This window comes from Neopelma chrysocephalum, unplaced genomic scaffold (assembly GCF_003984885.1).
Source record: "Neopelma chrysocephalum unplaced genomic scaffold, ASM398488v2 Primary Assembly neopelma1_79, whole genome shotgun sequence".
Classification (NCBI taxonomy): Eukaryota; Metazoa; Chordata; class Aves; order Passeriformes; family Pipridae; genus Neopelma; species Neopelma chrysocephalum.
Genome location: NW_020897740.1, coordinates 5,924,237 through 5,948,981, shown reverse-complemented (window position 1 = coordinate 5,948,981; position 24,745 = coordinate 5,924,237). Strand labels below are relative to the sequence as shown.

Here is a 24,745-nt window from a genome sequence, read left to right as displayed (position 1 = left end):
CAGCAGTGCCCACACCGACCAGGTGCAGCACATCTCCCTCCCAGCTCTGTGAGCCAGATACAAGGTGACTGATTTCAGCTGAGCTGGAATGAGTTACGTGAATGCAGGACTGGTGTAGAGCAGCAATGAATCATCTTCTCCTCCACGCTTATTCTGGGCACAATAACGTATTGCAGAGCTCTAATTCCTCTGCTAAACATGCACAATCTTCTGCCAGCTGATGAGTCTCCAGGGATTACATATTTGAATCAGGACAACTGACACAGACAAGTCTATTAAAGCAGACTTCAGTAAGTCAGAGTTAAAAAATTTAAAGACTTCTAATTCAGCCAAATGGTGCATTTTAACAAAGAAGTGGTTTATATAACTTCAACTGCTGACAGATTACCATGTCACTGTTAACAAGATCATTTCATCAGGGGCTTGTGAAAGGACCATAAAGACATATTGTCTTTTTCCCCCTGTTTTAAAGCAGAAGAGAGCATCTGTCCCCAAGACAAGAACAGCTCCCTCAGGCAAGAGAGTGCCAAGCTGTGCTCACAGACAGACACTGACACCCCTGAGGAAGTGCTGGGGAGTGTGTTAAGAGACTCCTCCATGGCTCCCCATGTGGTGGCTTGGGCTGTCCTTGCTACATATAGGGGTGTCAAGGCCCTCGCTTTCCTTCCTGGCACATGGTTGCCAATCCCTCTTTGAGGGTCCAGAGGGGAAGATGAAGGGTCTGTCTCATGCCCAGCTTTGACAAAGCATGAGAGGTCTCATCATCTACTGCCTTGTCAAATGTCACTGTTCTCCTGGAAAGTATTTGGCTGAAGAAGGCAAAAAAAGCCCCATAAACACATTTCCTTTCCCTCTATAGGGAAAGGGCTTCTATGCAGAGCCTCTCCTCTTTCCTACACAACAGAAACCAAGTATAGCAAAATACATAAACATGTCATCTGCTCTTCCTGGGGCCCTCCATCTCCTTGTTTCCTTACCTGCTTCTCTTGAGACACCCACCAAGTTGCTCCAGAGGGCATTGCTACTGCCCAGGTCAGCAGGCAAGACCTGGGACATCCTTCCCCAGCCCTCACCTCTCTCCAGAAAACCCATGCAGGTGCCTGTCCCACCCCTCTTAACCTCTCTGTTTCCACCCCCTCCTGCAAGTAAACCAGGCTCTACTGGCCACACCTGTGTGTTGTTCTGCTCCCTCTCCACTTCCTGCCCACTCCTTGCTCCCCACACAACTCCTTCTGACTGGCAGAATCCTACAGGGCTCACAGAAGCAGCCTGAGTCTATCCCAAAGAATCAGCAAGCCAGCAACACTGTCCTAATACGAAGATCTGAGCTGAATTTGGGGAGGCTTTTATCAAGCTCAGTATGGGAATATCAAGTTTTCATCACACGTCCAATGTTACATGGCATTCTCCTCATGTGGAAAGGAATTGGTTTGAGTACATCAATCACCCCAAAGGAAGAGAAAACAAAAGAGGGAAAGTATACTCCAGTGATCCTTCCTTGCCAAGCAGAATAGTTAAACTTGTCTTCAGCAATCAATCAAGGCTCCAGCAAAACCAAAGACAGATGATCTTTTGTGAAAGAACAGATACCTCTGAAAACTTCATTACCATTCATTAAGACAAAGAGTTGCCTCTTGACAAGTGTCCTTAATGCAGCATAAATTTTAATAAGGCGTGCACAAACAGCTACAGTGCAGCTCACAGGCTCTGCTGAGCCTTGGAAAACAGTTCTCTAGGGCTCCTTTTCACCTCCTGTCCCAGGCCAGACACACTCTGGGGTCAGAAAAGCTAAAGATGAGAGAAGGACCCTTGGGTGAGGCCAGTCCAAAGCACCAAGCAGGTGGTGGGAGACAGGCAATGAAAGAAGTCCTCACCTCATGCTTATTGTTATTATCTTTTAACAACCTTTCCAGTTCATATTCTGACTCCTGGATTCGCTGTTGAAAGTGAAATCAAAGGCAACTGAGTACTTTTCACTCTACTTCCTTTTATCCTAAACAGAGCATTCCTTGCTGACATGGGAACACAACGAGCTTGTGTTTGCCCCATTTCAGCAGTCTGGAGAGAAAGGTTGTGTTAGGTGGTGTTTCACTAACTGCTCTGGAAAACAAAAGCACAAGAAAAATAATATTTACAGCAAAGAAAATGAGATTTCGTGCTCAGCAGGAGATGCACATTAGCACACAGGACCTCCCAGGTGTTAAATAGGTGTGAGTTTGCCCTGGTGATCACAGCAGGCTCACAGTTCACTCAGCATTTAAAGATATTGAAAACATTATATTGAATCTTCCCCGAAGAGCAGAAGGGCCACTTACTAACACAGATTAGGTAAAGCCTTGTGTACAAAGGCTGGAATGAAAATTAATTTGTTTTTCTCTATCATCTGCCATCTCCAGCAAGCAGGGACTTGTCTTTTAACCCTTTTTGCAGAGTGCAGTTTCTGAACACAGCTGCAGAAAAAGTACAAAACATTCTAAAAAGAACACCCTAAAGACAGAGATAATGAACTAAGTGGACTGAGGATGTACATTTTATGCCTGATTATTATAAAAATGATCCAGAAAAAGCAGAATATCATTTAAAGACGATTGCTATTGACATGATCTGTTCTGAAAACGTTTATTTTTCTGAAATAAAAAATAAAGTACATGCATTTCCATAGAAAAGTCACCTGGAGCATATGCTGCGGAATTTCACTAAAAGTCACACTGAAAACATGGAACATTCTGATTTGTGAGGCTTTCTACAAGCAATTCCTCCAGTCATTATCTAGGTCTCTCATAGATCTGAATCATACTTCAACTTTTGTAACTGCATCAAGCAATATATTCCCCATGTTCTAAAATTTTCAGTCACCACCATGTGAGAAGCTAAAATATCAATTTAATAATTAAAAAAAAATTCTTCTGCAAGCCCAAATCAGATGGACCATCATATTCTGCACTGAAAGCTTTGTCAGCTCAGATGTGCTTGTACATCTGAACAGAAAACCTGTTTGGCTGAAGTCCCCCCAAGGCACCTCAAAAGAGATCTTAAACAACTGTCAGAGTTTTGACAGCCCTCCATAGAGGTGGATTTTCAAAGTAAGATTTGAGAGATGTAACAACATTTGAAGGGAACCAAAACAGTAAAGAGTTTCTGGGGAATGCCAAGAAATTAAAGGTACTGAGCAGGTCTTGCACAGCTGTGAGTGGAGCTACACTGTCACTGTGAAAATACTCCAGGTGAAACATGAGAAAAGTAAAATGTTGCTACATTTGTTTTAGAGTATTTTCAAATGCCCAAATTAGGACATTTCTGGCACAATTCTTCAGGCCTTACTGGAAACTATTTTGGTCCACTGAGCCTTTGTGTCTTTTAACCTGGAGATGGGAAAAGCGGTGATTACATAGTTAGTGACTCTTCATAAAAGCACAGCATTAGTCCCTCTTGTGCACTGACTTTCAACATACAAACATTGAGCTTTGTGCATCTTCCTTGGGAGATTATTTCTTGATCTAACACACCGTGTTGTCAAGTACTTTCTCCTGCTTTTCTTTTGACTAGTCTCTGTCTGTACTCTGTAGTTATGTCTAGTTACGGGTTATGTTAAATAACTCATCTTCTCTCTCAATGCTTATGTTTTTCAAGTATTGGCAGATAATTGCATTCCCCTATAGCTGCCAGGTAGCAAAACCATACATATTTAACCATTTTGTTCTTTCCTTCTGAATTCCCCAAAGGTTTTTCACGGCTCTTATCTGAATTCCCTGTGGTTGCCAGCAATGGCCTAGTAATGAAGTGTTCTAACAGGTGTCCCAACACCTTAGTGCTGAACAGGAGGAAAACCTCCCCGGACAGGATACCCTCAGCAACACACAGGACTCAGGATTAATTGACTACTAATGATTCCATCTTGTATTTCTCTCACCCTGCAGTTTGTTTCGATCTTTCCAAGATGATCCATCTGGCTTATCTTTTAGAGCTTTGGCTTACTTCTGACTGCTTAAACGAAACGATGCACACCTTTTGTTGTGTAGTTGGACACTGGGAATTTAGAAACTTCCTAGAAGATCTCTGAACAGTGGGAAGGGCACTCTTTGCACAAGGGGCCTGCCCTCCTCTCCAAGCAAAAGGACAAGGGGCTATTGACAGCATCAATCTTTGTTTGGGAAAACAATCAGATACAACATCAGCACAGAAGAGCCATCTTCATCCATCTCCTTCCACCTTCCTGCCCTGTGACAATATCAGCAGAGGGGAAGGTGCTGCCTCCACAGCTGTGCCCTGAAATATGTATCAAGAAACGGAAGTTCATTTGAGCGGTGCGGGTGTTTGATGCCACTTGGGGGTGTGATGCCAAAAAACTCCTCTGCTTGTCCTTCAAATTGTGCTGCTGGTGACAGCATTGAAACATGGAACTTACGTAAAAGGAGCACTCATTTTGGTAAGTTGGGGTATTTATTCCTACACTGCAGGTCTTTGTGAAATTAGAACATTTGAGACGCATTACTAGTACCAAAACAAGACAGAGCAAAGAGATTATAATCCTCTGACTTCCAGATATTTCACTGAGTAGCCCCCACAAAATTTTCTATTGTACTGTTGGTGTAAAATGCATATTATGTCAAGAGAAAAATCATGTTTTAGTCTTCATTTTCTAGAGAAAGGTAACTTGGCTTGTCAGTCACGCTTGTAAAGTCATTACAAAAACTGTTCCGTACAATAAAGTAAGTATGAAGTGCTTCTGCAAATCAAGTTATTAAAAGTGCCCCAACCATTCACAAGATTTTAAGCACTTCAGGGCTACTTATCTGTGAAGTCAGCTGGGTCTAAAGATAATCTCTTTGTGCTCATGCAGAATATGCTTTACAGTTTTATGGCTACTTATATTAATTGGGCAAAACCATTAGTCACCGATGTGAGGCCAAAGTCACTCCCACCATTTCCACAGAGAAAGAACAATAAAACCATATAGATAAGAGGCTGATGGGTCGCTGGCAGGGAAACCTGTGCTGTATTGTTATCTCCTCATTTTCCCCTGACTTTGAAAATAAACAACCAAGAGTGCAGAAGGGCAACTGAGGCACCAGGAGGAGGCATGGCAGGACTAGAGAGAATTGGGGCTCTGGCTCTTGCCTGTGCACCCACTTTCTGGGAATTTGACAGATACAGTTTCCTTCAACTGAGCTGAATTTGTCCGTGTCACCCTGTGCACTGAATTCCCCCTGGTGCAGGAGCACACTGGCCATGGGGGAGCACAACTGTTCCTGCCTGCATGGCCCAGTTACGGCCCCAGGGTCCAAGAACCCCAGAAGGGCTGCCATGGGCAGTGGAAGCCACAGTCCTGACTTCACCAGCTCCTGCCAGCTGGCTACAGACCCCAAATCCTCATGTCCTGAGGTATGTGAGGCAGGATGGCATCAGCTCCAAGGCTCCCGTACGAGTAGCCCAAATGTCCTATGTCTCGCAAAGTCCCTGGCAAGCAGGACTGCGTGTTGGGACAGTTTGTATAAGAGATGACCAGGTCTATAATGACCAAATAAAAGACTGACACAAATCACAGAGTGTGCACCAATTTCAAAAGCTTGCAATAAAAAGCCACAGTGAGCCATCCATGGGGAGAGGTCAGCCATGGGATGTTGCCAGGTCTGTTTCCACCTACAGGGAGGGAAGCCTGCTTAGTATTTTAGCTATATGAGGGAATAACTCCTGCAGAAGAAAAGGAAGAAAACTTAACATGTGTTAGATGTGAATTAGATGTGTTTAAAGTTAAGAAAAAAAGAGTTCTTTTAAAAGGTATCTTCTTCTGCACTGGAAAATGCTAAATTTAAAAATGCTCCACTAGTGTCAAATTCAGATCTTTGTATGCCAAAGTAAAGCCAACATAAATCCTCTCGGCAAAGAGGGACTGAGGGGAGTTCATAATACTTTGCTACAGAGTAAAAGCTGCAGGGCGAGCGCGCCTTCAAATTTCCCCTGAATTTCTCAAGGCAAATGTAGCCTCTCCAGAGGGAGCGAGGGACCGGAGCGCGGTCGCGGGCAGCGCTTGAGCGGGGATGCTGGCGGAGCAGGAGCCGATACCCTTCCAGGGGCAGCCCCCCGGCCCTCCCTACCTCCCGCGGACTCACCTGGAAGCGATGGGCGGCTCAGGGCTCCCGACTCCCCGCAGGCAGCCCAGGGCTGGCGCGGCGGCGCGGGGCTGCTCCGGGGGCGCTGCCTGCCGAGCCCCGCAGCTGCCGGAGGAGCAGGCACAGCAGGAGCAGCAGCAGCAGCAGCAGCAGGAGAAACAGCGCCAGGTAGAGGAGCAGGTTGAGCTCCCACTCCATGCCGCCCGCGGCTTGGCTCCCCGCGGACCGCCCGGTGCCGGTGCCGGTGCCGCCGCTGCTCTCGCCGGCCGCAGCCTCCTCCCCTGCGGCAGGGCGGCGGAGAGGGGCACCGGGAGCCCGCGGAGCCAGACCTCCTGCAACCCCCGCCTCTGCCGCACCTCCCGGCCCGGGGCAGCCTTGGCCGCGCTCCTTGGGCACAGGTGCCCTGTCACAGAGCTGATGCTCCCAGACCACCCGTCACCGCCAAGAGAAGTTCGCCGGGCTGGCTCACTGCGAGACCGAGCCTCCCATCCAAACTGAAGTGCCCATAGAGCGGTACCCACAGGCAGCACCCACCCTCCTGCCTCCCCACCCCACATTTCACACAGACCAACCAGCTCTGAACTCCATGGGTGTCAGAAAATATCTCTTCCCTTGAAGACATTTGAGAACCGTCCCCTGGACCAAAAGCGCAAACACTTGCCAGATATTGCCGTGGCAATAGAAAAGTTACTTAGGTTTTCGGCCACTTGACTCAGATTTTGGTGAATGATACAACTGTGGTGGACCCACCATGACTTTGGCTTTGAAGGGGATGAAAAAATAGACTTTTAAAATCCCAGCTGCCTTTTGCTGTACCATAGCACTCAGATCTGGCTGTCGGTCAGGTAACTGAGCCGAGGGACACACTGGGGTGGATCTGGCATGGCCTGGTGGCTCCCACAGCCTTTGGAAACACTCTGCTAAATGCATGAGCCTCCAGCCTTAACAGACAAGTTACTGAGAAGCACATTCATATTTCGCACTGTCAAACTATTGCACCTGATCTCCCTGCTCCCCAAAGAGCACTAATGCAATGGGGCTGTGGGAGAGCAGATGAGGTGAAGGGGTGGAGGGATGTCACCTTGCTGCCATCCTCAGGGAAAACCCTGCTTGTACTTTCATCTGTCCACTTGCCCACATGATTTGTCTCTGCTCAAGTCACATCCCAAATGCCTCCATGGATTTATAAGCAAGGGAAGTGAAATTTTACAGAGGCACTGATGAGTATCTTGCAAATTTTGTCAAAGCCATACAAAGTGTGTTACTTCCTGAAGAAATACATCCAAAAATGCATAAATTCTACTTCATCAAGCCTCCCAAATTCTTAACATAAGCATCACTGTAAATCTGAGATAAGGAGACAACTACATATTGGGTTATTATTTTACACTGAATCTTCTTTCCTTATTGAACCTCTGAATAATACCTCATAATAATGCTCAGTGTAACAACTGGAGGCAATTTGGGAGAGTGATCATTCACCTTTTCTTGAAGTAATAAACCTGAAATCATTCTGACAACTTCATCAATACTAGGAAAAGCATTATCTGGTGGAAAAAGGAAAGGCCAGCATCCGTCATTCTCCAGAGCCCACATATTCCATCCTGGTTCTGTGTTCTCTGACACAATAATTGGCACTTTCCTACTTTGCTTGTATTAATATGAGGAATTCAACTCCTCATAACACAGTTTTCTTACAAGCATTTATTGACAAGGAATGAAGAATTGCGCTCTTTGAGAATTATGGAGAGATTAGCACTTGTATGGGATACACACAGAATTTGGCTCAGAAGCTCCATGGGAGACATTCTGCTCTTGTGCACGAGACACCGGTGATAAGACACCTTGTGAGTGGCTGCTGTACACAACAGGAGGCACTTCTAAACCAGGCTTTTAACTTTTAACAATGCCTGTGTTTTAAAATACAACTGTAGATGGGAAATTGCATTTAAAAGCAGGTGAATCAACAAAAAGATACCTTGTTTGGGGGGTTGTTTGTGTTTTTTATGATAGAATTCTGAAATTTCTTAAAGTTACACAGAAGAGAAATTGTTCATCTTCTTTTATTATTTAACTGTTTTGCTTTATCCTATAACTAAATAATGCAGGAAAGAACAATCCACAACCTAAGTAAGCAGGTATCCTAGAATTCCTCCTCAACCCTTACTCCTCATATCAAGCAGCAGTCAGGCTTCACAGAACAATGTCAACAGAATTACTCAGAAGAGGCATAAGCAGAAATTTTCTAAATTGTATCTCCTGATTTAAAAGAAGCATTTTAGTATCAAGATTTATTAGTCTCAAAAGAGATTGTCCATGCAGAACAACAAAAAGACTTGATTGGAAAAGATTATGACTTTCAGCACTTCAAGGCAGTCAAGATTAATTTCAGCTCTGCAACAGAAGCTTGGAAGCTGAATAAGCTGGAGAAATAATTGAAAGAAGCCGTTCAGATTTAATGGTTTAACTCGATTTTCTGTTTTTTATCCTGCTTATCCTGGGGCTGATACCACTTTTGCTGTGCTTGTATCATGACACACTGCTCTAAGGTGGTGGCAGCAGTTCATGCTGTACATGCATAGTCAGCTTTTCCTCACGTGTTTGTAACCAAACATTCAGGTGTCACTCCTGGATTTCCTCTGAGTTGTAGGAGTACCAATATGTGGTATCAGCAAACATTTTCTGTCACCTTTTCCAGTAGAAAAAAAAAGATATTCACTTCATTTTCACACTCCTGAGTCCTTGTATCAAGCCAGTATTTAACATGTCCGCTAAGTAATATTTAAGACTAGGATATGAGAAAGTGCCTTTTTTTTTTACAACAATTTTGGTTTATTTTTGCCTATGCTACATGAAAGGAAGCATAGTTCCTACTTTAACATGGACATTTGTTACTTCTGAAGAGAATTCGAAGATGCTTCTAAAAGGTTTGAAAATCTTAACACTAAAATCTGAACCCAGACATTGGTTTTGTGTGTTTAGAGCCTTCAACTGTAGCTGTAAATATTTTGGCTTAATGTGACACTTAACTCAGCAACTGGTCACAATTGAATCAATAGAAATCATGGACACAGTTTGCCTGGAGACAGAGAAACTGCAGGATGTTGAGACAGTGGAGCTCTTGGTTTTTAGCTGTTGTGCTGAGACTCAAAGCTGCAGCTGAATTAACTGCAGGGCAGCTCTGGCCAGTTCAGTAGCTCTTGGGAAGACTACAGAGTAAAACAGGCAGCAGCAGCAAAAAAGGAAGGAGTGTCATTTCTCTCCCCCTGACTTTGTTGCTTGTCTACAATCCAGCCTTGCAAATACTTCCCACTTGCCCAAAACGACTGCTGAGAGCTGAGACAGTGCTGAATGCAGCACTCCCTACAGGATTAGAACTTTTGGCAGGACTCTTTGGTGCAAAAAACTTGTTTCACGAGAGCAGTAAACCCCAAGAGATGATGTGAAGACTAAACATGGGTGGAAACAGCAAGAATATTTTGGGGCTTACTCAGAAATACAGCCTATGAAAGATGATTAAGAAAACATCCAACAAGTAGATGAAGCAGAAGTTATTACCAACTTTCCTTAAGCTGGTGTTTGGATGATTTGCTGGCAGCTCTGGATCCCTTTTTCTGGAATAAAATTATTCATATATATATATAAATGTGTATATATATGAGCATATACACACCAGGCAACTACTTTCCTAAATTTCAGCCATTAAAGCTGTGACACCTTTCTTCTAATAAGTAAGGGACAAAGGTACTTTATCTGTGCTTCAGATAAGGAGCTTGTTTAAGTGCTTCCCTGGATCCAGGCCGGAATACCCCGTGCCTCACTACAGCAATGCCTTGCTTGTGCCAGCAGCAAGAATTACCTGCCCTCCCACCCCTGTGGAACTGTACCTGCAAATTATAAATTAGATTATTACACCTATGCAGAGCCTTTCTTCCCAAACAACCTTATAAGCTGAAACACATCTAAGTGTACACATCATGCCGTGCAGAGATGTGTAAATGGGTGCACTGGAGGCACCAGAGAGCAGGATGTGCAGCTGAACAGCAAAGGCACACTGCAGTCAAGGCTGCCATGAAAGGAGGAGGTCCTTTTTTTATTTATTTTTATTAGGCCATAAAACCTGTTTGCTGGGAGGTTGCTGTCAAGATTCTGAGATTCTGATGCAGTTTGGTTTTCTTCTTCAGACCCCAAATGCGATTTTCCCTCGTGTCTCAGTTCGGGAAGATAATCCAATTCAAGCATTTCAGCCTACAGAGCATTCAACTCAAATGAAGAAACGCTCCTATGTGGGCACAATAGATCATTAGGACCTTCCTTCTGATGATTCCTGCTTTAGCTTAAGTGCCTGTGATTTATTCACTCATTTATTCACTCTGCACTGTACGACATTCACTCCTTCTGAACACACAATTTCCATTATTTGATTACAACTGTAACACTGCCTTTCACTGTACAGAAATAGAGCAGTTGCTCAACTTCTATTTCGTTAACCTTTTATACTGACCTCATTTGCCACGTGCCCTCCTCCTACAGATTTCCAGTGCTGTGATTTTATGCCTCCTTAATTTGTGCATGAAATTCTTTACCCTTCCTGGCACATGTGCACACACAGAAGCTGCAAAGTAGACTTTGGATCAAAGGACACAGCTGATTTCCAGCCCCAACACACGACTCGGTTCTCCTGGAATCACATCCAGCTCCTGAATTTCACCATCAACTTCTCTGTCTTGAATAGGACCAGTATCAGAAGCAAAAATCCAGACTCTCCAGCAAAAAAGGGTATAATTAACACCTCTGGAAGTGCTTCTGACAGAACACGTGTTAATACAAGAAAACCCTATGCAAATGAATGACAGGACTGTTGGATGTTCTGGCCTAGTTTAAAAAATGTGATTCCTTTGAAAATACTATGTCATTGAAGCAGTTACAAAACAGTTCACCAGGAGAGCAGGTACAGGAATTTTTCCCACTCTACCCCAAGCAGAAATCTCAGCATATGCCCAAGATGACATTTTTTGTAATTGTTGGAGACTAACATAGTTTGGAAGCCTCCCACAAACAATACAAACCTTTCCAAGGTTGCTGACAGTAACCGAAGAGTTTCAGAATTTAACCCCAAGCCTTCACTAATAATATTATCACTGAATTTACACAATTAAAAAATTAAAATTGGACAGAATTTCTACCTAAAGACTGCCAGTAAGACTCCAAGGAAAATATCCAATCAACATATCCCCACAGCTGTGACGAGAGAGAATGTTATACCAAATGTTATCCTATTTGTGGCTAAAGTTGCAAGTGTTACATAATTTTGTTTCTTACTGATGCTTCACACTTAGTGTCACTTGGGAAAACTATTTGCTTGTTTTTGTCCCTAGAGGAAGAGGGTCTTTTGTAATCTCATCAGTACTATTTACACTGAATATTTGTGATTCTATTTATTTATCCCAACCTGAAAATATAAAACCAGCATGGGAAAATTACATGGTGTTTGTCCTCACTTGCACAAAATTGGAGTTTCCGAAACATGACCCACGTTTTAGTTTGCACTAGAACTGGAGTGTGTTAGCAAGGTTTAAAAAGACAGTGTGAGATATTTGCAGTTTTGTGTGAGGCAAGTCGGAGTGCCTGGGGTTTAATGCTGGTGAGAAGATACAGTAAACAATCTTTTCAACTTAAACTAAGCATAAAAGGCACTTGTAAGGGCCTTTTTACTTACGGCAACACCTCAGAACCTCAGGGAGGGGCAGATTTGACGCCGTAGCTCCGTTTTTGCCTGCACCGCTGCCCGCCTTGTTTGTGCACCACAACAGCGTCAACCACTGGATAGGTCTGGGATATGTGTTTGTTTTTTTTTTTTTTAATTAAGCTATTAGAGAGCGTCCAAAGGAGGGCCACCAGCGTGGTGAAGGGTCTGGAGGGGGATCCCTGTGGGGAGCGGCTGAGGGCACTTGCTTTGCTCTGCCTGCAGGAGACTGAGGGGAGACTTCATCGAGGTCTTCAACATCCTTGTGAGGGGCAGAGGAGGGGCAGGCACCGCTCACTCTCATGACCAGCGACAGGACTCCAGGGAACGGCATGAGGCTGAGTCGGGGGAGGTTTAGGTTGGATATGAGGAAAAGGTTCTTCCGACAGGGGGTGGTCAGGCACTGGAAGAGGCTCCTCAAGGCAGTGGTCACAGTACCGAGCCTGAGAGTCCAAGAAGCGTGTGGACAACGCTCTCAGGCACACGGTGTGACGCTTGGGGTGTCCTGCGCAGCGCCAGGAGCCGCACTGGATGCTCCCGATGGGTCTCTCCCACCCCTGGATACCCCTTCACTCCCTGAGGGCGGACCCGCCTGCGCGCGAGCTCCATGCGCGTGCGCGCTGAGCGCCCGCCGCCGCCGCCGCGCGCCGATGACGCACGGGCGCGGCGCGCGGCACCCCCGCTTCCCCCCCCCCCCCCCCTCCGGCCTTCCCGGTGCCGCGCGCTGCCCCCTCACGGCGCCGCCATGAAGGCGACACCGCTCTCCAACTGCGAGCGCCGCTTCCTCCTCCGCGCCATCCAGGAGAGGAAGGTGCGGCGCCGGCACCCCCCCTGCCCTGGACCTTCCCCCCTCCCCTTTCCCCGCACCCGGGCGGCGGGGACTGGCGTGGCTGTACCCCAGCGCCGCCCCGCCGCATCCCGTCCCGTGCCGGGCGAGGCGCGTTAACCCCGTGTGTGTCCGTGTGTCTGTGTGCCTGTCTGTGTGTTCCCGCAGCGCCTGGACGGGCGGCAGTGCTACGACTACCGGAACATCCGCGTGTCCTTCGGCGCCGACCGCGGCTGCTGCATCGTGGAGCTGGGCAAGACCAGGTGGGCGCGGGGGCTCGGCCGGACCGCGGCTCCCGCGGGGCGATGGAGCCCCAGGTTCCCAAACCTGCCGGGGCGAACGTGGAATGTCCCGCCCGTGGGAGCCCGCGGGGATCGCCGTGCACGGATTTTAACTCCCAGAGCCCAAAAGTCGTAGTAATTCAAGGGTAGGGCCATAAAGGAGCAGTGATATCCATGTTGGTTGTGATTACAAATAATTTACAAATTGCAGTTACTCCAGTTTTTCATCCCCTTATTCGCTGATTTTGCCTTCTTCCGCAAATCAAACGACTCTTTTTTTTGCATGTGGAAAAGTGAAGTATGTCCGCTTATGTAAGTATTTCGTTACAGTTTCTCCTGTGTTGGGAGTCAGTTTTTAATCCTAAAGGACAGGACTGTGTTCTAATTCCTACATTTGGTTCTTCCAGTTGTTGACCAGAGTTCAAATATGCATGGAAAGCTTCGAATGAGAAACTGTCAGGACTGAGAATTACAAACTAACACCCTAATTGCATGCTTTTTTCCCAAGTATGCTATTTTGTTTCTAGTGGTAGGAGATTTTTTTTTCCTGGTAAGTTCTGTGACCTCATGGTTTATTTACATTTGCAGGGTTCTTGCACAGGTCTCATGTGAGCTTGTTTCCCCCAAGCCAAATCGGCCCACAGAAGGTGTGCTCTTCTTTAATCTGGAGCTCTCCCCCATGGCTGCACCCGGGCTGGAGCCTGGCAGGTAGGGAGCTGTCTTAAAATGACTAAACACAGATGATAGAAGAGCCACTGTTTTGAAGCATGATCGTATTCAACTTAATTTTGTCTTAACAGGCAATCTGAGTTACTGGTGTCACTGAACAGACTACTAGAGCGATGCCTGAGAGATTCCAAATGTATAGATACTGAATCTCTCTGCGTTGTTGCTGGTGAAAAGGTAGGAAAACCTACTAATTTAAAGTGGTTTTAAACTAATAGATGCACGTAGCCTGATTTTTTTAAGGCGATTTCTGTCTTGTTTTGGAAAGTAGAAATGCTGATTTTAGATTGATGTAAAGTTCCACACACCTGACTTGACAGGTATTTTTAGCTTGCATATCTGCATGGGTTTTCTGAAGTGGTTGGGACCCTACACACTCGAACATTTCTTTGCAGAATAAGGTGTAAATTGTACTTAAGTGCTACCTATTTTGTCATAATTAAATCTGGCGCACTGGGTATCTTGGGATATACTGAGGTCTTTCATCTTCTTAAGCAAAGACCTGAGCAATGGATGCTGGTTCTTTTTATGGCACAAAAAATGAACTTGTTTTGAAAAACAGCAACTTCTGTGGAATAATGTCTCGGATTGCCAAGCAGTTCTGTACTCTTCCCAGGTCTGGCAAATTCGCCTGGACATGCACCTGTTAAACCACGATGGGAACATCACTGATGCTGCCAGCATAGCAGGAATTGTAGCCCTGTGCCATTTTCGCAGACCAGATGTGTCTGTGCAAGGAGAGGAAGTAACTGTGGTAAGTTTTATTTAATTTCTTTCGATATCTTTGTACAGTGTGACCTTTTAAAATTACATGTGTTTCGTAAATAACTGTATTCTGGGCCGATTCCTTTCAAAGTACACTCCTGAGGAACGTGATCCTGTCCCCCTGAGTATCCACCACATGCCCATTTGTGTCACTTTTGCCTTCTTCCATCAAGGGTAAGATTTTGAAGTCTTTTTGACACCAACAGCTTATTGTTAATTAAGCAGAATTTATTTCAAACGTAGAAAAGTCTTTAGAATACTTATATTGACAAGCTGATTTCTTAAAAGATTTTATCTGAGGTGAAATGCCAGGGGGAGATATTTCTGTGTTCTGCACAGTGTAACTAACCAGCAGCTTTCCACAGGTGATGTAGAAAACTTTCAGGGGGAGTATACCCATAGTTACTAATACGTAAACCAACTCCTGTGTTTAATCGGTAGCAACTTGCCTTAAACTTTTACTGTTGCCTTCTGTTCCTGATTCTAGGACCTATTTGTTGGTGGATCCAAGTGAACGTGAGGAGCGGGTGATGGATGGGCTCCTTGTGATTGCCATGAACAAACACCGGGAAATTTGTACCATCCAGTCCAGTGGAGTGGTTATGCTGGTGCAGGACCAGGTAAACCTTTGCCTTGAGCAGTTCCTGTGCTGCAGTCTTGATATGGAAATATCCCTGACATTTGGAAGCTGAGAAATCAATCTTTTATCAGAAGAGATTATTTATTTTTAGTCCTAGTGGAAGAGCATAGCACTGTGTACCATGCTGTGGAAGAAGTGTAGAAAAGGCATAGTGTTTGGTCAGATTTGCATCTTTTTTTTCCCCCCTGTGATTTGGCTGAGAGAATCTGTAAATTATTTCCCCTTGCACTCTGAGGAAAGGCTGCAGGGTGTGTATTAATCTTTTACATAACTCTTAGTGAATCCAGTCCCTCATGCTAAGGTGCCATATTTTAAGTGTTTTTGACTCCTGTGATTTAAGTGTTCGTGATTCCTATGATGTTCTACAGTTTTAGTTAAAAACACCTTGCTTTCATGGTCTTAAACTGTTGTGTGTATAACAAACAGATTCTGAGGTGCAGTAAAATAACAGCTGTTAAGGTCGCAGAAATAACAGAACTCATTCAGAAAGCCTTGGAAAACGACCACAAAGCCAGGTGAGTGTTTTGGGAAGGGATGGAAATGGGTATTTTTAAGAAATGCACTAAAAAGTATCCTGTAGTTTGAACAGTAAATTGTTTACACTTGCATTTGATTTAAAGAGCAAGTATATTTGAATTTGAAAATCAGAAACCGTTTTTAGGTGTGGAACATCCTGAAATAATGCCTGTCCCTGAATGACTAGGAAAGAAGGTGGGAAGTTCGGCTTCGCGGAATCTATCCCCAACCAAAGGATCACTGCCTTCAAAATGGAGAGTGCTGCTGTTGACACCAACAACGTGGAAGAACAAGCAGGAGAGATCATCGCTAAAGCTGACCCTCCTTCCGAAGTGTATCTTTTCCAGGGTATTATCCAGGGCAAAACCAGGCTCCCCATCCCCTGTGTTAACACTGCTACAAGCTAAACACACATCTAAAATTCCTCACAGATTAGGGAGCCCTCAGGAAACATCCTCAGCATCTTGGGTTTGGTTCTGACTGCTTTTAGGTACCTTAATTCTTTGTATAAAGTGTAAAACTGTGGTCAGAACTGTGATTATTACAGTAACTGGAGAAGTGGCACTCTTAGCTCCCTGTTAAGGCTGTTCTTCCCCAGGGAGAAAAGATACACCTTAAAAACCAAACTGGTTTGTTCTCAGAATACAGAGTTTTACCAGCAAACACCAGGATTTTTCTTGACTCCTGCAGTTTTGCCAATCCAATATTGCACACTCCTGGGACAGCCCAAATTGGGGAAGGAATAGAGAACTCCTGGGGAGACCTTGAAGAATCTGAGAAGGAAGAAGCAGTGGAAGAGGAAGGTGAAAGTGAAGCAGCTGCTTTTGAATGTCAGAAGACAGAAACTGAAGATACAAGTATAATGAGGGAAATTAAGAAGGGTAAGTATTTATTGATTTCAATGTCAGACATGCCTATTATATCACTTTAAAAGTCTAGAATTAAAATGTTAAGATTAAAATGCTAAGAGGTTCTTAGCAAGAAAAAGCCATTGTAACTACTTCACGCATTTGCTGTTTCTACTTCACCTGGTCACTTCTCTTCAAAACTTGATTCCTGTAGTATAGGGAGGGCTCCAAATGAATCAGTAAGCCAATCTGAATGTTTGTTACTTTAAAAATGCTGTGGTTATTAGTTACAGAAGTTGTTTGCACAAAACTGATCAGCAGTTTGTTGTTGATTGGGTTGTTTGTTTTTTAGATGAACCTATTTTGCTGTCTGACAGCGAGGAGGAAGAAGTTGTCATTCTGGAACCACAGGAAGTACCAAGGAAAACAAGGTAACAATCCTGTGAAATTAGGAGGGAAGAGGAGTTTGTAAGGAGTATTTCCAGGAAGGACAGGATTTCGGCAAGGCCAGGGAAGGTTTCAATTGATCAGCGGGACAACAGAGATAGCTGAGAGCGAGGAGGTTTAAATCTAGGCTAGTTCACTCCTGTCCAGGGAGGCCAGAGCCTGGCTGGCCTTTAGTCTGTCTATGACTATTTCAGGCAGCTGATCTTAATAATTCCAAAGAGATGCTTCAGAGATTCTACATGCTACACTAGAGCTAATGTTATCTCCCAGAAGTGAGGTTTGCTGCTGTATCCCTGCACTAGCCATGGAAACCCTCGTGTGCAGTGCACTTCCCAGAATTTAACTTAGAACTCGGCTCCGAGCGTGGTGGGTGGTTGCCCAGTTCTGGATGATCATCGTGTGTTCTTTTGCAATAGTAAAACTATTCAGTACATTCCTTTGATACAAATGTTGTTTGCTCACAGAACACAGACCAGCACGAAACCAGAAAATACAAGTAAGAAAGCATTTAACAAAAGGAGAAGAAAGAAGAGAGCTTCTCGATAAAGCCGTCATCCCTCCTGCAGAAATGCTGTACAATATGGAATTTGGTCTATTATTAATGAGATTATTTTTGTAGATAATTTTATTTTCTCCCCCCCCCATCTCTGGTTCTGCTTTTATGTTTATGTTAAAACTATTGTACACAGCTTTAAATAAAAAATTGCCTGTAACTGATATTCCATGGTTGGCATCCAGCCGCAGCAAAAACTCACTAGCTTCTCTTAAGGTAGCTATTGCCACTCCTTGGGAGTTTGTCATGCTTTAGAACATTCTTCACTGGGGTAGGTGATGTGCTGTGACTGAGATCTTCTTTCCCATGTCACTGCACGTGTTACCTTTTACTCAAACTGCTTTGTATAGAAAGCAATATAAATTCATGAACTTAACAAACTAGCATAGAACTTCTGCAAGATAATAGAGAAGCAACTCATACTTCAGCAGTGGAGTTTCTTAAAAAGTTTAATTAAATATTACATGCAACAGACAGGAATGCTTCTTGAACTTATAGGCAAAGAATTATGCTCTTAACTTAGAATTGGGCAAAACAAAGAGATGAAGAAGGTTCCAAAATATCTGATCTGGGTGCTTTGTTTGAAAACAAGTCACATTGGAAACACACACATATTTACAAGAGCAAAGTAGGGCTATTTTACATGTGACCTCAGTGTTACATGGGCTGTGAACAGAAGTTACTGTTGCAGATGTTGCATTCCCCAAATGAAGTTAAGAATTTAATGTAAAAGAAAATATAAAATTGCTCCCAGCCATGCAAAGCTTTAGTCAAGTTGTGCTCTTTTAGAATGGGACCAACACACAAAACCTTTTCTCTTTCCTTGTTGCTAAACCAGTGCATTTTCTTAGTGTCAGTTCTTCCAACCCACTGTCCTGAGTACGTAAATGGGTGAAGATGCAGTTTCTTCTTAATTCCATGGTACCACCAGACTGTAAACTTCTTCAGAAAAAGGAACAGCGTTTGCACTGCTGTTTCTCTCTTCACACATAACATCACTACATTCCTTAGAGCCTTCTGTTTGAAAGGACTAGGAGGTAATGATTAGGCTTAACAGTAGTACAGTACAATTTGCTCAAAGCTTAGTAGCAAAAGCTGGAATTGTCCCGTATTAACTTCAGAAAATGAGGCAGTGGAAAAAAGATAGTACTTACTGCAGCAGCAAGAGCTGCCAGTGAGGAAGGGGGAACACAGTCATGCTGGGCAGAGGTGCCAGCCAGGACTGATGCTTTTTTGTTAGGCTGTAGAGGAAGGCATTTTGATATGGCAAAAGTAAAGCTGAGGGAGCATGGAAGAATTTTTCTCTGTGTTATCGGAACAGTAACGGAACAATTTCCCTTGAAACTAGAGCAAAGGTGTTTCATTAAGCAGTAAATTAACACTGAAAGCCCCTGAAGTCCTTTCACCTCAGTACTGCTACTTGCTCTTTTCTGGGGAAAATAATTCAAAACCTTCCTTTAAGTGACTCTCTTTCCAATGTTGATATTTCTCGGTAGTCTTGGAATACACTACTAAAAGGAAAGGGAAGACAGAACCCAGTTTCTCAGGAAGAGCGCCGTGGCCTGTTGTCTTCAAGTAATAATTGCCAGTCAGCATTGTGAGTTATCTTTCCAAGGTCATGTGTGTGGAAAACACATTCCTGCATACACAAACTCTCGCCCCTGCAAGGTTAGAGTGTTTCCAATGCTAAGCACCAGACATGATACACTGTGCAGGCTGCCCCCAGAGAGTTTCAGCTTTTACAGTGGCAACCTACTGAAATCAGGCTAAATAAAGGCTAGTGACCAATGAAATACTGTTCTCCCATTACACATTAGAACATGCATAAAAGTCCAAGTGCATCTTAAGAAGCTCATATTGGCCAAAAAGGCCTCCTCTGCTGCATATTTTGACAGGATAAGCACCGCTCAATCAGTTTTGTAACTGAGGTGGTTCACAGAGGGCTCAGACTGCAGGGGTGGGGGCAGAACAGTACGTTTGTAGTTACTGAGATGAGACCTGTGAGTTGTCTCACATTAATGTGCTTGTCAGCTTGACAGAGGGCTGATGATTTAAAAAATTTAAATAGCTCCCACCCTGACAGCTGTTGGACATCTGTGGAGAGTTTATACTGCTCACTGCTGGGTGCCCAGATAAGAAGACAGACAGCGTTGAATCAGCTTCAAGTCAAAGAGGCACAGGTTTCACCTTGCCAAAAAGCTTTAGAAATGAATGCCAGTTTAAGATGGCAGTACTTCTCCTCAGTGGTTTTAAGGTATTAGCAAGACCACTAACATCAAATACTAAAACTGTTTATTGGCCAACCTGGAAATGGCTTAATTCAACCCACTTCTGTGCACTCACTGCTTTACATGCAGAGAACAGCAGGTACAGGGCAGCATCACTCCATTTACACAGGCTGAAGGTAAACATCCTTTGGATCTAATGCTGATTATGTTTGCTCATGTAACAGAGTTCCAGAACTAAGGAAAAATACAACCAGTTGGTCTACATTTTTGCTGCAGAGGAACTGTCTCCAAGCATGAGGGGTGTACAGAATCCATATAGTTCTGCACGTAGCCCATCCATGCCAGAAGACATTTCCTCCCCTTGAGGGCACAGAGCAGTAGTTCACCCTCCTGCAGTTTAATCCCTCCACCACCCTTAAAAGAGGTACAAGGTAAGCAGACTGAAGACACTTTTTTAGTAGGTATTGATGGGCTTTGGGGACAGCTAACATGTCCCTGGGAACTCCGTGGGTTTAAATTAGTATCAGTTTTACACATGCACAAGAAAATATTGTAGCAAGACCATTTTCTACGTAGTGGCAGTGAGAAGTATGAGCTGGCATAGGAGTTTTAACCGTGCAGCCCCTGCAGCAGAGCATTCAGCCTGATGAAGCTCTGGCACTAAATCACAAGGCACATCCTAAAAGAGGCTCACGAGTCCATTCCAGCAAGGTGTTCTCCTCACAGCCATATAGTTTCTTCCAGTATAATAGACATGAAGCCACATTTTGGATCTATACTAAGTCTCAGTTTAAACTAGACAGTATAAAAATGCTACAAATACTGCTGTGGAGTCCAAGTCTTTCTTACCCCGAAGGAGAAAAAGCCCCACTATAATGGTGCACCCCTAATATTAACGTTTAGGCTATAAGTAGTTAGGCAGTCTCAGACTTCACACAGTCTGCATGGTTAATTCTGTGCCTGAAGAGAACATTTGGATAAAAACACGGTTAAAACTCTTTAACAAGATTGCATGTACAAAAGATTTACATTAAACCCTCATAAAACTAACTTCATAATTAAAGTCATCAAAGCCTGTATTCTGAGTGATCACATCTAGAATTCTGAACCATGTTTAAAACTGTACATCATTTCCTGGTAATATACATCTCTTGAAAAGATCAGTCTCTTGATTATTACAATAAGTTTAGTGTGTCTGGCGGGTCAATAAGCGATACTTCATGGTACCTAGAGAAGGAAAAAAAGATGCAGGATGTCATCTTGCTCCAGTGCTGTCTGCCACAAAGAGCAGCACACACACTGCAGCAAAGCACATTGCCCACAAGGCAGGAAATGCTTTGGGGCTTGTTGGCTGCCCACACAGATTTTTAGGAGCATCAGGTATCACCAACTGTAGGAACATCAAGAAAACTCCTCCAGTTTCCACCTGATGGTTCTGGCAGTGACAGAACACCAAGTATTGCTCAACAAACCACCGTGCAAAAACATGGGGAGTCTCATCACCATTTCACTGAGGTGGTGGGTTTGGTGAGTGAAGTCTGCCTGGAGACTCAAGGTGCACCCCACACCTACACCCTGACAAGCAGTTACGTGTTAGCACAACTCAGGTGTAACGCCCCCGGCTTCTCCCAACATCTCCAGAGATACTCACTTTGTACTCTTGTACTTTTCCCTTATGGACTGTTGTGTGTGCTGGGCTGCTTTGAGGTAGGTGTTGTGTAGGTCCATGAGGCAAGGCTTGATGTCTTCAAGGGTGTAGCCTGTTACTTTGCACAGGGATTCAGGCTGAGGGAAAAAGGAAAGGAAGAGGGATATTGGAACATTTCTGTTCGCTTATGCTGACAACCTCCAGCGGAGTTTTTGGTTTGTTGTTGAAACCATAATACCCCCTTATCCCACTTTTCAAATACCACAGGGAGCAATCCCTAATTAACAGCCCAGGAGCACGGAGGGGCTGCAATTCCTGCAGCCCAGCCCCGGCATTCAGAACTGTGTACAAATACACTAAACACACAAAGGCACATGAGGGCTCACATCTGAGTGTTACATACCCAAGTTCGTCCAGTGAGTGTGTAGTCTGCTAAAAGAAATGCTGCAGCAGCAATAACTGATGGCAAGTATTTCAGGTAAGGATCAGCATCAATTAGACTCAGCTCCCCAAGGTACTGCAAGGGAAACAAGAAAGGGAGTCATCTACTTCCAAAAGGAAGAGGAAGATCATTTAACAGTGGCACCAGAACCCTAATTTAAGCTTACAATCCTACCATCAGTTGGAGCAATAGCTTTTATTAGTTTCCACTTACTTTCTCATTTATCATCTCCTGCTAAAGTGTTCCCAATGCATGCTTTTGCAGCACATTTTATATTTAGGGATATATGAGAACTAGAGGAAAGAACGTGGTCAGGTCTGACCTTTGCACAGTGAGACAAAGGCTGCTGTTTTAGGAGCACCATACAGTTAGGATTTATTAAAACTTTAGCTGAAATGTTATCTGTGCTCTGCTTTAGAAATTACCCTCTGGATTTAGAGCTTGCTGCTTGTTGAGGGGAAAACCAAAACAAAAGCCCTTTTTAGCCAAAGTGGGTGGGTATGTGTGGCGATTTTGGATAAGAGAGAGGGACACTTCTATCTAGCAGTGAAACAACTCCCAATTTAAAGTTCTTTAATCTCTGCCTGCTCTGAGAAAGTGTGCACGCTTGAGCCAGGCCAAGTGCCAGCCTCTGATAAGAATGGAGTATCCCAAACAGTAAGGGCAATAGGAGCATTAGCTTCCAGCAGTGTGGCACCACTTCTGGAGGAGCACACTTCCTAATGTATATTTATATCTCTGCAATAGAATGCTCTAGTGACATGGGCTGAGCTAGTAATTCTTACTTACCATTGAGAGGCTCTCCATTTTGGCATCTGTCTGCTGATGTAAAAAGTACTGGGTGAGGAACTGGTTGATTGTTGGAGCTGCCAAGTCAAACGACAAAACCTTCAAAATTAAGTGCTCCATCCTTAGAACCTGCTTCTTGGTATAGGTGTCATCTGTGATGTAGACAAACTCGGCTACTTCGGGAGGGTAGATTTCTTCAAACTTTCTGCCAGGAGAAAGAGTTATGAGTAAATAATTGAGTACTAGAAAACCAGACAACCAGCAACATTTAATGAAAGTGAGCACGCTCGTTTAAATTCTGACTTGGGAAGTAGCTGGGCACTGGCACCAAACAAGTTTCCTGCACTTGGTTCAGTAGCTCTTGAATCAGCAGAATTTGAAATCAGAGAGCTACAACAGCCTGATATTTTAGGACTAAGCAGTTTGGGACTTGGAGTTACTGAAATTCCAGAAGAACCCACTAAACTAGTAATTGGTGCAAGCCAAACTTTCTTTTCACATGCCTTATGCATATTCCTTCAAATACTCTTTAGATGCCTACTGCTGCAGCTGGAAAGGATGAATCCTCACTCTAGGGCAATCTACAAAGATAACTGCCAAGCTTTTAGGTGGATAACTCCTAACTTTTATTCTAGTGTGAAGCCCTCCCGAGTCAGCCCGGCTATAGGCAGCAGAACAACGATAGCCACAAGATTTCCATCCATAGGAGACCAGCAGGCGGAATTTGAAATGAAGTAATTTCACTTACGATGCAAGGAGCATGGCTGCAGTACCCACAAGCTGAAGTTTTCCTCTCAAAACAGACATCGAAGAAAGAAACCTATCGATGTAATTTACAGCTAAGTGCAGGGTTTCGTTCTGTAGTTTGTATTCTTCTCCAACTTCCACCAGCCAGTCCACAAGAATAGCCCGCATGCTGTTTGTGATGTCAGGTTGCTTCCTCATGTAGCCTATTTTAGGCTTGCATTTCACCTGTAGATTTAGATGACAGACGAAGCTGAGTTTGGACCAAGCACTGGTAGGGAAGCAACTGTTTAAGCTCAATTTACCACAGTTTAAACAAATCAGAAGTAAACAATGGTAAGTTTAGGATCAGTAAGTCATGTTTCTGTAATCTTGCTTTGCAGCTTCTGTTCAATGCATGGCACAATAAACTGGTCTTATGCTCAGAGCATCTTATTTCTCCCTTTCTAGCAAGCTTTAATTTAGTCACTATAGTAGTAACTCATGTTTAGATGCATTTCTCAAACCCAAACTCCTCCCCCATAAGCTGTAAGCAAATTAGAAAAGAGACAGCAGCTCACCTCCATTTCCCTAAGGTACGTATGGATTTCGCTGATATAGTCTGGCACATTATTAACGTTTGGTTTTGTCTCTTCGGTTTCTGAGGTTATTGAAATATCCATAATACTTGGAGAGTCTAAGCAGAGGATAACAGCCATGTTAAAATGGGCACCATCACAACACCCCCTCACAGCACAGGGAACCTTGTGCAGGCTCACTCAAGTTGACTGGGAGTTGAGGAGGCTCTAGGGAAGCCAAAATGTTACGGCAACAGGGAATTTTCCCCTTCCCCTTTCTTTTCTTCCCCCTAAGAATAAAGGGATGGAAAACTCTCTTGCAATTATGTAGTGCTCAGTCCGTCCCGCATTACCTTGCTACATAGATGTGGACCCTGCAACCTTAGAGTGTGGCTTAAAACAGGGCTGGAGTCCCAGAGCTTTTTGTAGACTGCAAAGTGGACCACAATGAAGTGACCCTTCAGATATTCACACAAGTCTTATAGAAGATGGATCTGGCAGTTCCCATCTATTACATAGTGGGAAGAAATACTTGCACCTCTACAGGGTATTTCCTGGGAGAAAAAAGTCTATTACACCTCAGGATCTGCCTGAGTAAAGTCCCCTTCTAACTCTGTAGTGGTAGCAAAGGGCGAGGCTTTAAGGCCTGCTCTTGTCTTTAATCTGGTTTTCTCTCATGAGGTACTGATAGTTAAACTTACAGTATAAACTTAAGAGTATAAAACTTCCTGGGACAGAAGCGCAGAGGCTCAGGCAATGGACTGAAGAGCTGTTGTATCATGGTGACCAGTTCGAAGGAACCAAACCGGCTCCTGAGGCAAACCAGACCCGTCTGTGTCCCGAACTGCTCCGGGACCTGCAGCCTGTGTCCCGAACTGC

General features: G+C 44.2%; 3 protein-coding genes across 4 annotated transcripts in view; 1 reads left to right on the top strand and 2 right to left on the bottom strand.

Moving 5' to 3' along the window:
• Window positions 1-7,637, bottom strand: part of ANXA5 (annexin A5) — a 35,896-nt gene extending 28,259 nt beyond the window's left edge. The window contains exon 1 of the mRNA XM_027689958.1: window positions 7,593-7,637. Within this exon, the coding sequence (XP_027545759.1) occupies window positions 7,593-7,622 (30 nt within the window). The 5' untranslated portion in view covers window positions 7,623-7,637. The remainder of the gene's footprint in view (window positions 1-7,592) is intronic.
• Window positions 7,638-12,544: 4,907 nt separating this feature from the next.
• EXOSC9 (exosome component 9) lies at window positions 12,545-17,622 on the top strand. Of its 2 annotated transcripts, none has more exons than XM_027690033.1 (12): window positions 12,545-12,667; window positions 12,851-12,945; window positions 13,552-13,671; window positions 13,764-13,866; window positions 14,306-14,443; window positions 14,546-14,628; window positions 14,942-15,074; window positions 15,521-15,609; window positions 15,798-15,944; window positions 16,301-16,491; window positions 16,811-16,889; window positions 17,370-17,622. In XM_027690033.1, the coding sequence occupies exons 1-12, from the start codon at window positions 12,602-12,604 to the stop codon at window positions 17,449-17,451; spliced, it is 1,326 nt and encodes a 441-aa protein (XP_027545834.1). In that variant the 5' UTR covers window positions 12,545-12,601; the 3' UTR covers window positions 17,452-17,622. The 2 variants fall into 2 exon arrangements, with proteins under 2 accessions (XP_027545834.1, XP_027545835.1); XM_027690034.1 differs by lacking the exon at window positions 12,545-12,667 and adding an exon at window positions 13,371-13,470 and having other exon boundaries at window positions 12,849-12,945.
• A 1,511-nt stretch (window positions 17,623-19,133) lies between these two features.
• The window catches only part of CCNA2 (cyclin A2), a 6,277-nt gene continuing 665 nt past the window's right edge, over window positions 19,134-24,745 (bottom strand). The window contains exons 3-8 of the mRNA XM_027690004.1: window positions 23,870-23,985; window positions 23,314-23,537; window positions 22,566-22,770; window positions 21,738-21,851; window positions 21,338-21,471; window positions 19,134-20,913 (exon numbers count right to left, since the gene is read on the bottom strand). Of these exons, the coding sequence (XP_027545805.1) occupies window positions 20,862-20,913; window positions 21,338-21,471; window positions 21,738-21,851; window positions 22,566-22,770; window positions 23,314-23,537; window positions 23,870-23,985 (845 nt within the window). The 3' untranslated portion in view covers window positions 19,134-20,861. The remainder of the gene's footprint in view (window positions 20,914-21,337; window positions 21,472-21,737; window positions 21,852-22,565; window positions 22,771-23,313; window positions 23,538-23,869; window positions 23,986-24,745) is intronic.

What these genes read in the sequence shown, in the direction of transcription:
- EXOSC9 (XM_027690033.1), top strand. Translation starts at nt 12,602, where the DNA reads ATGAAGGCGACACCGCTCTCCAACTGCGAGCGCCGCTTCCTCCTCCGC. An exon ending in CCCGGGCTGGAGCCTGGCAG is followed by an intron (nt 13,672 to 13,763) that starts GTAGGGAGCTGT and finishes TTGTCTTAACAG; the next exon opens with GCAATCTGAGTTACTGGTGT. An exon ending in TTATGCTGGTGCAGGACCAG is followed by an intron (nt 15,075 to 15,520) that starts GTAAACCTTTGC and finishes TATAACAAACAG; the next exon opens with ATTCTGAGGTGCAGTAAAAT.